This window comes from Dermacentor andersoni, unplaced genomic scaffold, assembly GCF_023375885.2.
Source record: "Dermacentor andersoni unplaced genomic scaffold, qqDerAnde1_hic_scaffold ctg00000175.1, whole genome shotgun sequence".
Taxonomy (NCBI): Eukaryota; Metazoa; Arthropoda; class Arachnida; order Ixodida; family Ixodidae; genus Dermacentor; species Dermacentor andersoni.
Genome location: NW_027314873.1, coordinates 93278 through 108416, shown reverse-complemented (window position 1 = coordinate 108416; position 15139 = coordinate 93278). Strand labels below are relative to the sequence as shown.

The following is a 15139-nucleotide window of genomic DNA, read 5'->3' as shown; positions in this document are numbered from 1 at the left end:
AGTAAGATCTAGTGTGTCGTTGCATTTAATCCATGGGGTGCCACAAACACCACTGACAACACTAATGTGGCTTACCCATCTAATAGAGGACACCACTATAGTGGTGCCGGGCATTTGTACCAGTACAAACAGTACCAGGCACTTCGTTCGTTGCCCGTCCAGCCGAAGGTCGTACCGTTCCTCTCGTCTCGACAGGTCTACAACTATTCTACAGGCTTGCAGAGAGCTAAAAGAAAATATCAAGGGTTGACTTGGGCATGTTGGTAGTACATGTTCATAATAAAAACACCACAAGAGACAGAGACAAATGAAGAAAGACACAGCACTGTGTTTGTCTTTCCTCATTTGTCCGTGTCTCACACGCTTCATTTTAAAAAAGACAATATGTCCAGAAAATTTCACTTTTTATTGGTGAATAAAAATTATGCACAGATGTACATCAACAAAGCATGGGCTAAACAACTGCCATGAGGTGACAAGATACATTGACAAAACAGTTGCTTAGAGGTGACAAAGCAATTTTCTTAAAAACGTCTAAAAAATGAGCAACATAGCCTATTTAAAATCCACATCAGTTAGACCAAGCACTACGCAAACAAACACCGCAGATAATACAACATGTAAGCTAGCTCTCAGTGGTAGTGTCATAAATGGGGATGCAAGAGTATTTGCAAGGGTACCCCCCACCCCCGCCTATGTAATACCCTCTCCTGGAGGGCCTTTAGGGGCAACGTGAATAAACAAACTTGCATAACTGTGCAACATTATCATAACTGTGCGACCCAACAGTGAAGCCGACAAGAAAATGCACCAATGTGTAGGTATATGTCACTTATCCTTTGTCAGATAATGTGCATGTAGTGATATCATTCTTAAATTTTCTCACCATGCTTGTCTCTAAGTAAGCACTTTTTTTTTACATCAAAATCACAAGTATCACTCATGGTTCTCAAGGGGCTGTGCCTATAACTATGAATGCCTCAATGTACAAAAGTTGCTGCTGAGCATGTTGAGGGGCATTCATTTTATTAGGTACTTCACGAAAGCAAATAAACACACAAGCTTGGGTTTGGATCGTAGAGGTGCACCAATCGGCTACAGCTCTACTGAGGAAGGAGAATGCCACATGCAGATTTGCACATGAATAGAACACATTAGCACGTTCTGCCTAGGCAGCAGAGCTTACCAACCACTCTCACAAACTATTGGTGCCATGGCTGGTCAATTCAATGAACAGTTGCACCTGACTGCTACCTCTCCCCAACCACCTTCACGGAATGGCGACTTCAGGCAACCGAGCCAACCATGCAAGCACAAGCACAGCTACTTAGAGCGAGTGCGACGGCAGCCTTTTTGTACCAGCCGACTTCCCACAGCTCCACGGCCTCCTGGAGTTCTGCATCGCCTAACGAGCCCTCTGGTTTAGCCAGCCGGACAGCCATTTCACTAACAATGTGACTGACTTACTGCTGCATTACCACCATGCATTACGGGAGCTTTCAGAGGGCCGAATTGTGGAACTGTGAATGGCACCTCCTGTGCCAAACATCTGTAAGAACCTGCGGCACAGCGTAATCGGCTACTATACTTCGTCTTCCTCCCAGCACGCTGTCATGACCACTTTCACCCCATGACCAGTGGCCTCATTGCATATCTTCACAATGCTTACCCATGTTCACCCATGCTGAATGTTATCACATGCCAGTCCAGACCTTCAACCTCTCTTCATCCCATGAGTTGTCACACCAGCTCAGATAAGTCCGCACACCTGCTGTTCCCACAAAAGAAAACTGAGCCAACCACAAATCCTGTCCGCTTCTTTACAAATCCCACTTCTTCCTTACACACTGCCACGGGCTCTCATCCCAACCTGTTGTATCTGGTGACCTCTCACAACCATTTCCGAGGCTTTACCACTCACTCTACCAGGCACACTTTCTCTACATGACAGTCCAAGGACCACTTCGAGCAACCACCACCACCGCCCCAACTTTGTTGTCATAGGAATTCTCCTAGCAAGCAGGAGCAAGTAGACCGTCTTCTGAAGAGCAGTGCTCTTGATCCCCACAGATGCCTGAACTGCAAAAGTTTCACAGATGTAGCCTTGCCATGTATTCATTCAGCTTGAGTGTCAATTCTACCTCAGCATGAGTAAGGCACCACGCCACCATGCTGCAGCTGCAAGTCCTACACAACTGCCGCTTTTTCTGGTATCACTGCTGCCGCCAAATTCGTGTACTCTATATTCATGTCCCCAGCAGCAAGTAAACCTGCTCTTAATAAATTAAGCAATGACAGCTATCGGAATCCCTCATGAGACATTGATACTGCAGATACACCGAGATTACCACACCAAGACACCACTCCCGACGGCTTCTCGCACCAGCCACCTCCACCTGTCCTTTGCATTGTTCCTGCAGCTAAGCTTGTGAAATAGCATGAATCAGCTGCGACTGATCGTGCAGACACCAGCTTTTGCTGTACTATGCCAGTGCCATCAGAGCACCAATGGATGACACGGTCCTCAACATCAGCCCTTGCTGGACCCTTGCCGTCAGCATACACCTGCCTGGTGCACCTCGGCCCCGATTCCAAGATCCGTCACACTGGAAAAACATATGTATATTCAACATAACACTGTCAGTGGGCAAGACTGCACGTTTCATGTACAGCCACAGGCTTGGTCTTCCCATGGCTATGTCTTCCTGCAGGCTCGCAGCTGACAACCTTCAGATAGGCAACTACGACTGGCATGTACGTACTTCTTGAATCTATGCAACCCACCGCCCATCCCCAGCACCACTCTCAGCCTTGACCTCTAAAGAACCGTATGTACCATTCACCCCAACATGAACTCGACCAGGACAGCCCAATTGGCCCTATGAACTGCCACCATGTGTACGCACTCTCTTATTCGAGCGTTTCTTTTGCATATATTATTCAATCGCACTGCATGCTAGGGGAAGTACCTTAGCAGAAATGTGCCAATCAGCTACATTATCGCCAAGGACAAAGAAAGCTGTAAGCAAATTTGTGCATGTATAAAATGCTAGCACAACTGGCCTGTGCAGCTGCACTTGCGAAATGCTCTCAGCTTCAAGGCTATTTGGCTTCGACGAACCATGACCGTGGCATCTCCCTCTCCTCAAATGCCTCCACATGCTTTTCAACTCTGTCTTGATTAGCAGCCTATGGCATTATTCTACATGTCGTAAGAGGAGGGAATGGCTGCACTCTTTGCGTGCATCATAAGTGATTCATAATCCCATACAAACAGTAATGGCCTTCCCACAACCAGTTTTCTCATCTGCCATGGTCCCATTTGTTACATGTGGTGGCATAAAAGCCGGCTCTGCTTGCCATTCTAGACAGCTCACAATGAAAGGCATGGCACACTTGATGAAATTGCTACCGAGCAGCCATTAGTAAACCTTATGGAGGTGCATGCGCTCGCCCGCCTTACCACAAATTCGCATAGTAATAGAGGCACACAGCTCCTACACCTTGCTGCATCTACGTCAAGAGTGCTGGAACATAGCTGCTACATTTGCCACCCCAATTAGGTCCTCTTGTCGAAATGCTTACTGCAAGTTTCTTTTATCCGACCATTCCAAGTTCCAAGGTGATTTCAGTAACAGGCACTGACGAGGACACAGACAAGAAGCAACAAAGGCTTGATGAGGTCTGCACACCCTATTACATGGCAAGCATGATGTATGGTGCTCACAGGTTGAAACACAACACTGCAAGAGGGTGGCCGCCGGTATATGCAATGTCGCGTGGGAGCAGGGTGATGCAGTGTGGTATACCGCGAGGGTGAGAGCGTTTTGTGCATAGGCTTACTGCTTCCAGCTGCCAATGAATGAGACTGCGGTTCCCCGCAGCGCCCCACTGATGCTGCATGCCTGGCGCGCTAGAGTGTGCCGCCAATGTCGTCACACTGTCTGCTCGCATGCTCTTGTTACACATGCCCTTCCAATATGGCAGATATTCTGTGCACGTAAGGCACATTTACGTTCACCTTAATAAAATGAATGTCTGCATGAAGGAATAGCAAATGTTATTCTTTCTTTTTTTTTTTCTAGAAGGTTACATTCTGCAATAAAGTTTGCTATTCCTTCGTGCAGACGTTCGTTCTATTCAGATGAACGTAAATGTGCCTTACGTGGACAACACATGTGCCGCATAGGAAGGGCATGTATAGAAAGAGTGCGTGAGCAAATAATGTCGTGAAACCATCGGCACGCAAGCACGCTCCAGCGCACCAGGCTTGCCGCGCCCCTCCGGCGCTGCAGAGAACCGCAGTCCCATTAATAGGCAGCCAGAAGCAGTAAGCATACGCTCAAAACAACCTCACTCGCAAAGTACCACAATGCAACACCTTGCTTCTACGAGCAGTGCTGCATGTACTGGTGGCCACGCTCTCAGTGTCGTGTTTCAATCCGTGAGCACAGTACATATCTAGGTAATGCAATGCATGAAAAGAGCCTTTTTTTATACAGGTGCAAAAAAAGAAATACAACTTGTGGAATATCGGTTAATAAATTAGATGAACAATTACATATTGATCGATTCTCATTTTATAAAAGGACCACTAGAAGTAAATGATACAATAAACAAGAAACAGCAATAGAAAACTAGCTATTCTGCAAAAGCTCAGGACACACCATGCAATGCCACATAGAAACGAAGTAGCAATACAGCAGTGCAAGGCACTGGGAAAAAAATAGCATTACAACAGTTTGTACAAAGCATACCATGACAGACACACTTCACTAACAACAGCTTTCACATGTCATTACTCGCACACAATAACAGTGAAAAATACATAATAAAATAAACAGTCCAATGGTTTGTGCAAAGTGTTCTACTATAGACACTTTGCAAACAATATCAGCAGACAGGACTATTGATCAGTTTTTAAGCATGTTGATGACCAGATGCAAAATACAAATAAATAAAAATGCCACATTAGTGATTGAGAAAGGGGGAAAAATTAATTATACCCTCACACTACTTCAGCTTGCGGCCAGACCAACAAGCCCCAATTCAATGTTATCAATAAGGTAGAAAAACTCAATTTTATGACCAGAGCACACGCACGTAACAAAGCAGCTCCCTTCTCAGCAGCAGTCTACAAGACTTGGCACAGAACCATTGCAGTTAGATTCCTACAAGAACATGGATGTGCAGATACCAAAAGGAGGACATGCCTGCCTCTAGAGTCACCAACATCAATAGTATACTGGGCACAGTTTTCAAGCAATCCACGACTGTATGGTGAAATAGAAAAGATTCCCGAGAACTAGAAAGGGCGGCTAAACTTTGGCCATGCTAAAGAACAATTGAGCACTGCACATAGCGCTAGCCAATAGCCATGACAGCCTGCCTGCTTGCCACTGCCAGGCAAAATAAACAAACTAATTCACCCACAATGACAGAAAACAGAACCCCTGACAAATAAGTGGTCAACATGCATGCAGCATCAGCAGAGAACATTCCTAACAAAAGCTGAAAACACTTTTGCAGCTTTTAGTCTGTGGTGCTCTCCCGATTTTTGTTATATGGGAAAAATAAAGGCAAATTTCAAATGTCGCGATGTTAACCTTTCCACCATGTCCAAAAGAAATATAGGCTTCGATTATACCACTCAGCAATAAAAGCTCAGTAGAGCAGACACCTAATAGTTTGCATTTTTTTTTTTGCGCAGCTTCACTTCACTGAATCTATGTGCCTGTAATGCCCACTGGCAAGAACAAAGAGATTGCCACAAATAAAAATTGCATCTGCTGCAAAAAATATGTGTGCAGGAACAAATGTAACAGATTGTCCTCATTTATCATCAGATGGTTCCTTGTGCTTTAGTTTCACATGGAAACAGTATTACAAGCTAGCCTAGCAAAAAGTCAATACGAAGTGCGACACAAACAAAAGTATTGCTATCATTTGCATCTACAGCTTCTAGACCATTCATGACAGGAGCTTCTGTGCAAACATTCTGGCAATGTCATTCTTGTCTACGACCTTCAGGGCAAAGTTAGTTAGCATAGAGGGTAAAAACTTAGTCACAGTTGTCTTGAACAACTTCTCGTGATCACTGGGGCCTGAATACTTAAGACTTAATGCTGTCGCAGCACTTCAGCACCATTTTTGCCAATATCGCACACCAATGCTTATGGTGCCGCATTGATCAAATTGCATTGATCGCAATATGGCATTTAACAGCAAGAATAATTAGAAATCTAAGCTTTCAAACCCGGTACACAGTCGACGACAACTCCATTACATGTTTAAACGCAAGCACATTAACCTTGCGACTTGTTGACAATGTGCAAAACAAGAACACTAACCGATACATATATATTTTGTTTTTTTTTCATGTGGCACACGACTGGGGCTCTCGGCCAATGCAGCTAGTTCATTGTATAAAAGTAAGCCACTGAAATCCTACAGCGAAGTAAGGGGCTCTTGAATGCAAAACAACAGATTTGCTATGACAGCCTAATGTGTGCTTTACTTCACAGACAGCAGTCATTGCTCTATTACTATATCCTTCATCCCAAGCCACAGTTTTAGTAAGGCGAACAGGTTTTGTCACATTTTAAGACTTCCAGAAGTGCATACACTGCCATTGCGACTTTTCCGCATAGGTGCTTCGACAGAGAGAGCGCTGCAAGCCTGGATTGAAATGCGAGGCGGCTCAGAAACTATACAAGAGACTATGGTGTAAATTATGCAGAATGAAGTCCCCACTGCTCTCTCAGTTCAAACATTGCTAGTGTTGATGCACATCAAGAGAGTTCATATGATTAACTACTGCAGGCAAGAATACTTTCAGCTCGCTGTACACATTTCGTAAACTCGCCATTTCACCACAAAGGATTCCTTTAAAAGATCAGTAGTCAGTCCCTGTAGGCCTTGTACATCTACAGGTGGAATCAAAACTTCTCTACAGAGTTCCCAACATCACAGATGTAGGATGAGCTGCCTACAGTGAAGAATACACACTGTGCCTGCAAGTCATCACTGCTGTACAGGCAGTGATTTTCTGAGGGCGGTGGGTGTTGGCAGTGCATAATGTGAGGTACATCAAAAGCACAAGCACCAATGAGCATGTGCTGACAATGAAAATATATGGAGCTTGTGTCCGCATAAATTCCCAAGACATGCACGTACTTGCCATCCTTCATGCTGACATAATATGAAGAGGTTTTTCGCGGAACTAAATAGTCTGCAGCATGTACGACTACTGTGCCAACCTGTGCTCGGAAGTACCTTGAAACTTCAGGCACTCTCTCAAATTTAGATATAAACAATTCCTGCAAAGTTTCTGACATCCCTGAAAATGGCTGGGGCACACCAAGAACACATGTCTGAAAGCATGCCTTGTACTGAATTTCCATCTTCGCTTTTGCAGATGCTATGCGAGCAGACATAGTCACTGTTCTTTCCAAGTTATGATACATCTCTCGCATAATGCACCTCTCAGCTACCTGCATTGGCACAAACTTCGCCGCAGAAATAAGACGCAATACAAAGCCATTGCCATCTTCAAAGGGAAATGTCGATGTTGCCCAAAGAGGACCAAACATGCGTGTTGACTTCGGCAAGTGTAGCAGTTGGTGGACATTAAATGTCATTGAAGATTCTCCATAAAGTCTTGACATATGAGCAACAAATCTCAGCAACAGCTCTTCTGCCTCATTTATGCCACTTGCAGTAACAATATCTTTAAGCAATAAAAAAACAGCTTTCGAAAGCAGAGAAAAATGAGCCAGGAAACTTTGTGCAAGCACACCTGAAAGGCATGGAATACTATAAAATAAAAGCCAATGCCGCCATTCAACAGCCTTCCAAAAAGAACGCTCCGAGAGCGGTCGCGGTGTTCGTCCGAATGTTATTGGTGGCTTGATGCTACACAACTTCCCATCCAGCAATTTCAGCTCTCTGCCAATGTAATAGGCAGATCCTACAGATGAAAGCCACAACTCAGTCAGCTGTTTTGTTACACCTTCTAAAACACAATGCATATAGTCTGGGGGCAAGCCCCACACAAGGTCTAGACTTTTTAGCTTCATCAAAGGAGATGGCCCCTTAATACCAGCGACTGTAGTTCTCTGGTGTACAGCTTGAAGCATCGCCTTGAAAACACCTTCATGCGTCCTTTCTGGGGCTGGCTCTGCATGGCACAAGTACTTCAGTGTTCCTGCAAATATAAGCGCACAAATGCAAAGGTCATCTCCTGAACGCATCAGAATAAGCTATGAATTACATCATATGGCAGTATCAGCAATTCAGCTTTAGTAAGTCTTCACTCACATACACTAAGTATTCCTGCAAAATAAGTGACTCAGCAATCGGCCTTTGTCCATATAGCATAACAAAACCAGATAAAATATGGTGATTGCAGCTATTAAAATTGGTAAAGTGTGCAGAGCATGCCACCTAAACATAATGTGATGTGGTACCAATACTACTGGTGGCAGCACAGAGCATTGCAGCAATGGTGCTTTCGGCAGTACAGTGGGAAAATGATCAGCGATGTAAATAAGAGGGTTAAATGAATTCTTGATGGACTCTGCAGTTAATCCACCAATGTTTAAACCACAATGATTTTTATGTTTCTATAAGTGGTTTAGCACACTAGCTTAAAAAGCCAAGCATTCAGCATAAATTTATGTGCGCTTTTTAGGCAGATTGCTACCATGCCCAAGTAATTAACCACTTATTTTTGATTTACATTTAAATCATTTAAAACATTACCTTTCAGTGCATTCCCACTTTATTCGCATACATGTGGCAGCTAAATCTGCAGTAAAAAACTGTCAAAGGAAACAACAGAGATAGACTCCAATTCAGTGGTGCAAGCTAATGTAGTGCCTTTAGGGATGAGAATATCTTCAGATGTCATGTTTGTAGCGTAGAGAAGTGCAGAGCCATGATAAAACTAAGCCAGCCCTGATGCAAAGGTTATCCCTCTTGCGAGACCGCTTGCAGATGGTAATACGAGCACGTCGCCGCAGTCAATGACATCAGACGTCATAGTAACAATGCTTTGATGGCGAGGAGGTAGCGCAGTATCTTCTGCAGCAAGCAAGTGAAGTGGAGCATCATCTGCATGAAGTGAATAGGTCGCGTCGTTCATGTGGAGAATGCGTTGCCCGCAGCAGATGGAGGCGGAGGCCATAGAAAGAAAATCCCATCCCAATATGAGCTGCTGGGCACACGAACTTAGCACTGCAAATTGTACGTAATGCAGAAGTCCATCAATGGATATACAAGCAATGCACATGACAGTAGGTCGAATGGCGGCCCCTTGAGCAGCGAGTAGCGTAGGTCCATCATAGGGGGTCGTAACTTTCCGAAGTCGCGAAGACAATTCACGGTGAATAACTGAAACACTAGCACCAGTGTCTATCAAAGCTTCTACTTGTACACCTTCTACTACAACCAATATCATGTTGCACGGACGCGATAGAGGAATTTCTGTCCTGTCGTTTGATGCAGCTTTTCCTCCAAAAGCCGGACGATGCTCTGCGAATTGAGAAGCAGGTCCAAGTGGGGACGTGGAGTGGCGAAGGGGTGATGGCGAGCAGCGTCTCGCAGGACGGTACGTCGGAGCCATCTTGGATGCTACATTAGGCGATGGTGAGCGGCCGCGTGGTGGAGCATAAGGATGGCATTGACCATGGAGGCTCCCTAGACAATGGAAAGTAGCTTTGGGCGAAAAGTCATCCCGTTCGTATACGTCATATCCGCAACGCTCGTCTTGCTGGCGCTTGTGGCAAAAATGTGCTATGTGGCCACGATAGCCGCAGTAGTAGCGGATGGGACGAGGAGGATGCCACAGCGGATAGCTGGTTTGGCTAGGTGCGCTGGTAGTCATGGAGGCCATGTGGGCCGGCGTTGGTTTTGAAGGCATCAGTGGAACGATGACTGGAGTAACTGCGACAACTTGTGCATATGTTGGCGCGGTCCAGATATTTCAGTAACTCAACTTGTTTCTAAACTTATGCTTTGATGTCATACATATAATTGTACCCATGAATTTTGCACTGTACCATGTTTATTTTTCTATTTTTTTTTATATTCAATTTCGTTCCCGGTCATCACAGGAGGTGACCGGAAGTGCTGCGCAAGAAACAAGAGTGTCCCTCGGAGCTCGTGCTACTAAAATGTATCACTTTTTTTCTGCAATTTCTGCTCGATTTATTTTGACATTGCATAGCAATGGAAACAAGTATCAAGCACCAGCATATAAAGTAAAATATAAACATAAAGTAATAAAGCAAAAGAACCAATGTTCTGCTGAGACTCAAACCTGGGTCTTTTTTAGTGGGAAGCAACCATTCAACCCAACAACATAACTTATCGCAGCACAACTACTGGCATTACCATCTTCTGGCTTATTTTTTTTGAAGTTTCTTCTGCATCACTCCAGCATGGCACATTGAAAACAAAAAGTGCAATGCATGAAGGAAGAAATAAATTCACCGACAATCAGGATACTCCCTAATGCAGAATTGGAGCACAGCTCTATACATGTTTTCATTTCGCAATATATTGGCTGGCACAGACAATCAGTCTTGTGCAGCCCACTGCAAACAGAGTGAAGTACGGCGCGACTGCCTTGCTAATTTAGAGATTGCGGGAGCCAGCGTGTGTGTGACGCGTGCTTGCGAATCACAGCAGCAGCCGCCGGCAGACCTCCTAGATGACGCGCACTACTCTGGCACCGACTCGTAGCCATCATCGCTACACTACACTTTTCTTCTCATGCCTTCGCCATACCCTCCTCCACAGCCTTCCTCCTCACATCTCGTCCCCTGCTGCAGTCCGCATTCACTCTTTCATTCTTCGCTGCGGTCATTTGCTCAGTTACGCCAACGCTTGCCGCAGAACAAGCGCCTACGAGCTGCACTCTGCAATGAAGATGAGCCCTTCCTGAACAGGAAGCATCTGCAACTTGTAGGGCAGTAGCTCCTCTATGCATGCTGTCTCTGATCTCCGAGCTAAGCATGCCTACGCCAACCAAAGCCACATCGGAGAGCAACCATTGAGATTTGTTCCATAAACAAGGGCAACGAGACCTAAAATTACATGCGAGTTTCGCCACACTTTTTGCAATGCATCTAGAATTGTCGGCTTACCAAGACTGCTGCTTGTGATTGCAGCAGCATAGCTTAAACTCCCGTTCCATGCACAGGCAAAAGCACTTAACTTTTCTGCTGACCTACACACTAGTCCTAAAAAGGGCTTTCAAGTACCTTCTGAAAAAAGTACCTTCTGAAAAAGATACAAACGGAAATTGGCTCAGGAATACTAATGTTCCTGTGGCTTCATAGCATGCTGTCATAATGCCATCACTGATAGGTTCAGCTGAATTGTATGTTCTGCAAGTAATAAATTTGCAAATCGTCTGGCTGAAGCCACAAATTAATCCATGGGTATCATAGCGCTATAGGACACAGAGAAGACGGAGGCAACAGCATGAGCGCTTGTCCTGTTGTCTCCCTCTAGTCTGTGTCCTATAGCGCTATGATCCCCATTAATGTATCTAACCAACTAGCACAAAGAACCATACTTCTAAGCCACAAATAACTTGCTCATACGGAGATAAATTATGTTAAATTCCACTACCAGTTCTCTAAAGAAATGTTCTATAGAAAATGTCCTGTAAAAAACAATATATACACTGCTTTGAGAAAAACTAGTCAAAAATTGCCCAATGTGGCATAAAAACATTGCAACTATCCAGACCATTTAGTAGATGGGAACATATGCAACAAAACTTCACCCACCCAGCTTTTCCATCTATCAAGATAGATCTCCAGCTCTAGCCTCGGTGCTGGACAAATAAATACACTTTCTATGATAAATGTGTAAAGTTAAGCTTGCACTCAATTTGCCCTCCACTTGCTGGTTCATAGTACTCACTTAATATTTTTGCTTCTGTTGCCAATAAGAGTTTGACAACACCAATTCAAAGTGCTTTGTAGCTATGGGCACTAAGTACCATGCGTGCACTCACCTTCTACAGCTGTGCCTCTCTCCAAACACCAACTACAGCCAAAGTAGCCGTTGAATTGCTTCATGTTCAGAACTGCAGCTCTAGCTGGCGAATCAACACAGCAAGTAACTGCATGGACCGCTGATTTGATTCGTCTTCCACCATGGGACCATGTAAGAGTTCCAATATTGGCAAGCTCTTCAACAAATTTGCCAATGAAAAGATGCATTGGAGGGTGAACTTTTGAAAACCACAGAGCACCAATTGCTATATTTTGCCACCGGACTTGAGCAGGAAGCTCGTTCAAAAGAATTTGAATTGGCCAAATTGAATATTTGCTCGATTCAAAAACTGGTGCACCATCTGTATTGAAGCACAGTGTCAAATCTGACCAACTCATATTAAACTGTTTCCTTATGCTTCTATACAAATCACCGTCAGTGATGTCACTGTATGTTCCTGGTATAAAGCGTCGCGATGCCAGCAACTGCAAGTTTTGAAGCAGTGCACCACCAACATTCTTCAATATATCTAGCATCCGCTGCCTCATATCAAACATCAAGAAGAAACTCCCAGAATGCTTCAGGCTCTGAAGCGTCTTCTCCATGCCACATGACTGACAAGTCACCGACACATTTTCTTCAGATCTTGAGAACTTCCCCAAATATTCATGACAAGTGTGACAAAAAAAATGTAGCTTTATCAGTTCTTTCTTGTCTTTCCAGAGCTTTCGGAAGAAATATGTGCTTCCAGGCACTACATTGCTTCCTAACAGGGCATTTATCAAAATTAGCAGACCTCTAATTTGAGCCCACGTCAGTCCAGCACTGACAACATAAGCTAAGATGAGCAACAGTGCCTCTGCCTTTGTCGTCGACTGCGAAGGGAGCGTTTCCTTTGAGAGTTTCAAGAAGTACTGCTCAGGGGCATCATCCAAACCGAACTGTTCCGTGTCACAATCTTCGGCTGCACTGTCACCTTCGCTGTCATGTTGCACCTGTGTATGGTCGGCCTCTTCTTCGGTTTCAGAGCCGACATCCTGCATGGCAACACTGGGAGCAGGAACAGAGCATTCATCTTCGTCTCTCTCGTCTCTTTCACATGTGTTGCTGGCATAAGGCATTGGCGGTTCATCATCAAGGCAGCTAGCAGCCATGTCTGGTAACATGCTCAGGTTGCCATCCCGAGATGCATCTTCAGAAACACTGGCTGTCCGATGAACTGGAGAGTCCTTTGCACAAACAATGGTCGCTGCCTGCTTGTTTGGTGCAACAACCTGGAAAAAAAGGCCTTCCAGTTTTAATTAAGTGGTAATTACTTTTACTGCGTACTGGGCAGATAAATTACAGTGGAAGTGATGTGTAATAAACAGAAGTATCACAACTAATAATAACACAAAGAATAAGTAATATAATTGATATCCAAAACATTAAAAAGGGTCACACAATGGAAGGCTCGCTCTGGGCTGAGGCTTCCCTTGTTCAGCCATTATTAATAATTGATATTACAATATGTGTATAACATGCTGCCATATAATCAGTTGCAAAATACTCAATTCAGGTGGTTCGTAAGGCATCTTAGAAGCAGGATATTCTAAGTGCACTGTACACAGAATCGTATGAGAACATGACACTTAATATAACCTGGATTAATTTTAATTGCTGCGCTCAAGTTCATACCGACATGAGCAAAGGATGAAATTATGACAAAATAGAGAAAACATACGCCCATTGGAAGCAACACAGTGATGCTGTTTTGTTGCATCATGTGCATTAGTTTAAAATACAACTAATCCTGTTTTCCAATAATACAAATGGCTGCTGACAAATCTCAATGCCAAGGATACAGAAAGCTCCCCTAAGCTATCAAGCTAATATAATACAATTTATTATATTTTATCACAATTGTGTGCTTATTTATTTGTTAAATCAAGGAGTGCACAAGTACTTAGAAATGCAAAGATCTGACGGCAAGGGAAAGAATCCAACGAGTTGGCACAATCCTGCAAAAGGGAATTGATGCACTGGCCTCTTGGGTCGATGTGGTAATAGCATGTGAAAGAAATGTATTATATTTGAGGGCAACAATTACCTACATTGTCACATGCTCAGTTATTGCTTATGCTCATTTGCCTACACAAGCAATCGAAATCAGAGATAACTTTTGCAACTGCGTTGTCTATTCTAGATTTGTTACCTGAATATAGGGCACAGCAGCAATTCTTCTGTGGTAGTTCAACGCGTTCAAGCCCAGTCTTTTTTTTAAGCTTGAGAAAAAGAGACGCAATTCGCTGCGGCTCAGCTACGTCGTGATTTTAAGTGACGCATTCTCTCTTTTGACCCTGGTGGTCGTCTGATGCTCTCGCAGTTGCTTTCACCGTTCTAGACTAGAGCCTTGATCGAGCTCTGTACGAAAAACTACACAGGACTGTTTTTACTTTCTGCCTGCATCGTAAAGCGGCGCCGCGGCAATCGTCATGGGAGCCCTGGATTAGGGGCCCCGCCAACAGTCCTCTGACTAGTCAATAAAGATGTTTATATTTCTCTGCACAGAACTCGACTTTGTGCTCGGCTGCAGAACGCCACAGCCACTAAACCAAAGTGGCATGTCAAAAACTGCCCCCCCCCCCCCTCCACCCAAAAAGAACTTGTTATAATCACTGAATTATCAGTATTGCACGTACCTTGCTAGCGCTGCGTGTTTTCGCTCGCTTGGCAATGCTGCTGAGGGTCTGCTTTGGTACTTGATCAGTTGAGTTCGGTTCCAAGTACCGCCTGTAGCGGCCTCGCGTCTTCTGCGACATGCTGCGCGCAAACACTAGCAGAGAGCAAGCTGGGCCTGCGGCACGCTTATTACTGCTGCTGCAAATACTTGCGGGCAAACACAAGTAAGAGCTAGCTTCACCTTCGGAATACCACAAAACTTAGTCGAAACCCCAAAAGGAGGCATGTACAAACCGAACCACGCGGCCGACTATCCAAGATTATGGAGCCATGCGTGAGCAATGGATATATATTGTGTTTTGTGAGATGGAAAACATTGATGGTCGCCACCTGGCCGCTGCTTTTTTTTCTTTGCTAGTAAACATAAACTTGTTTCGCCGCCTGCCGTCAGCTGCAGAAAGCAGCG

General features: G+C 44.5%; 1 protein-coding gene across 2 annotated transcripts; it reads right to left on the bottom strand.

The window, feature by feature from the left end:
* Positions 1 to 387: 387 nt before the first annotated feature.
* On the bottom strand, positions 388 to 15060 carry LOC140214477 (uncharacterized). Of its 2 annotated transcripts, XM_072285835.1 has the most exons (4): positions 14694 to 15060; positions 12032 to 13286; positions 8102 to 8206; positions 388 to 2606 (listed from the first exon to the last, which is right to left on the bottom strand). In XM_072285835.1, the coding sequence occupies exons 1-4, from the start codon at positions 14811 to 14813 to the stop codon at positions 2602 to 2604; spliced, it is 1485 nt and encodes a 494-aa protein (XP_072141936.1). In that variant the 5' UTR covers positions 14814 to 15060; the 3' UTR covers positions 388 to 2601. The 2 variants fall into 2 exon arrangements, 1 of the variants encoding a protein (XP_072141936.1); XR_011891404.1 differs by lacking the exon at positions 12032 to 13286.
* Between the last annotated feature and the right edge of the window lie 79 nt (positions 15061 to 15139).

Excerpts from the sequence above, each read along its gene's own strand:
- LOC140214477 (XM_072285835.1), bottom strand. The coding sequence starts at position 14,813 with ATGTCGCAGAAGACGCGAGGCCGCTACAGGCGGTACTTGGAACCGAAC. Across the intron at positions 13,287-14,693 it reads AAACACGCAGCGCTAGCAAG|GTTGTTGCACCAAACAAGCA; the intron begins GTACGTGCAATA and ends CTTTTTTTCCAG. Across the intron at positions 8,207-12,031 it reads GAGAGGCACAGCTGTAGAAG|GAACACTGAAGTACTTGTGC; the intron begins GTGAGTGCACGC and ends TTATATTTGCAG.